The sequence below is a fragment of the Acanthisitta chloris genome, unplaced genomic scaffold (assembly GCF_000695815.1).
Source record: "Acanthisitta chloris isolate BGI_N310 unplaced genomic scaffold, ASM69581v1 scaffold38753, whole genome shotgun sequence".
NCBI classification, from domain to species: domain Eukaryota; kingdom Metazoa; phylum Chordata; class Aves; order Passeriformes; family Acanthisittidae; genus Acanthisitta; species Acanthisitta chloris.
In genome coordinates, this window is record NW_008664932.1 from 1 (window position 1) to 2,040 (window position 2,040).

Below are 2,040 nucleotides of genomic sequence, written 5' to 3' on the forward strand. Positions count from 1 at the left end.
GTGGTCTTCATTAGAACGCGGGGCATAGGTAGGACAGGATGCTGAGTAATGCAGACTGCTCTGAACGTTGTTAGTAACAGGCCACAAAGCCTGTTTCTTCCACGAAACACATGTATTTCAAACAAATACAGTGTTTCACCTTCCCTTTGGCTATGACACTGAGTTCTGTCATTAGTGGAGAAGCTAAAGGTAGAGGAATCTGCTTTAAAAAATAATATTTGATCTCCCAGTTTTGGCATAGTAAAACAACTCTATCTAAAAGGATTTGAGGCTTACAGCACTGCAGCCAAGTGTGCATTTCCCCAGCATGTTATTTAGAGAGGTAGAAGGGAGATAATGCTTTCAATCTGTTTCTCATGCCTAGCTGTTTTCTTTGCAGAACCCGAGAACCTGGTGCACCATATATTAAAGGATATGCATACGACTAAAAAGAAGAAAACCAGAGTCATTCTGCGCATGCTGCCCATTTCTGGAACTTGCAAGGCTTTTATGGATGATATGAAAAAGTACACAGAAACGTTTTTTGAGCCTTGGTTTAAAGCTCCTAATAAGGGAACTTTTCAGATTGTTTACAAAGCTCGTAATAACAGTCATATGAGTAGGGAAGAAGTAATTAAGGAGCTGGCAGGTATGTATAGATTTCACACAGAACAAGTATATAAGCAGCTCACGACTGCATGCACAGCATAGGTCAGACTGTTAATAGGGGTCTTAATGCCATATGCATTTGTTGCATAAAACCTGTGTGATGAATTGCAAAAGCTTCTCTAAGACTTAAAAAAACTTGACATCAATATTCCTTGTTGGTGTTGATGTCTTAAGAGACAACAGGCAGAAGAGAGAACAGTGTTGGCTATAACTTGCAGTGTCAGCTGTATGTGCTTTGAAATTCTTTCTCTCTTGCTGTTTCTATTGAACATATGACTTGTATCATCCACTTACTCAAGTATTTGGTTTTTTGGTAATTGCAATTGGGTTGGTTTTCAGTTACTTGAGTCCTACTGGTGGCATATTCTGAGTCCTGCTCTGTCCTGCTCTTTTAAGCAATTACAAAAAGGAGTAATTGGCTACAACTGAGAGGCATATTGCCTTTTTGCTGTTAATTTTTAAGCTTTCAGTAAGGCATGTTCATGCTCTGAAGCAGTTTTTCCAGCATCTTTTAAACTGCATCTTCTTTTACAGGAATTGTGGGCAGCCTCAATCCAGAAAACAAAGTTGATCTTAATAATCCACAATATACAGTTGTGGTGGAAATAATAAAAAACGTCTGTTGCTTGAGTGTGGTGAGAGACTATGTTCTGTTCAGAAAATACAATCTGCAGGAGGTGGTGAAGAGCAACAAAGAAGACACGAAACAAACCCCACCAAGTCTGACAGAAGAACAGAACTCAAAGACAGTAAAGCCAGAAACTAAGGAGGAGGAAAGCACAAAAGAAGTAAAACAAGAGAACAAGAATCAAGATGAAATAGAAGCTGAACCCAAGGGGAATGATGCACTGACAGTATAGAAAATGTGATAGAGGGAAAGGTAAACATAAACCAAACATAAACCAAGTTGCCCTAGAGTTCTGAACAGGTGTTTTAGTGAGGAGAGTGGGTTTTGTTTTGAAATCCTGTTTTTAAAATCCACATGTATAAGAATTTTAATGCTGTTGCAGGCAGACCTGAGGTTACAGCAGATGTAAGGGTGCTCAAGAGTGCATCACCTTTCTGATGACGTGTGCTGTCCTTCTACAGCTTTGTTCTGCATTGCCTTTACCTGGCACAAAAAGCAGGAGTGTGTGCATGCATGTGGTGATGTGGCCATCCTGACATGTGTGGACTCTCCTTTGTTATAGGATGGCTACAGAAACCAAAAGGGAGTGCAGAAACAGCTCTACGAGGAAGTATTGACAGAAGTGAGAGATCTGGAAGAGACAGTTGAAGGTTTTGAACAAAGTGATCTGACAACTGTGTCACTGCAGAACTCAGTAGCATGTTTCTATGTAAACAACAGAATGAGCTAAACCTGATAATTTCCTGTATGATGGAGGGGTTTAT

The 2,040-nt window shown here is 40.0% G+C and overlaps 1 protein-coding gene across 1 annotated transcript; it reads left to right on the plus strand.

The window, feature by feature from the left end:
• Positions 1 to 3: 3 nt before the first annotated feature.
• Positions 4 to 1,837, plus strand: THUMPD1 (THUMP domain containing 1; the record flags this gene model as incomplete). Its single annotated transcript, XM_009071541.1, has 3 exons — positions 4 to 28; positions 380 to 628; positions 1,183 to 1,837. Coding segments are annotated over 3 exons (600 nt in total), but the record flags the coding sequence as incomplete, so codon positions are not given.
• Positions 1,838 to 2,040: the final 203 nt, after the last annotated feature.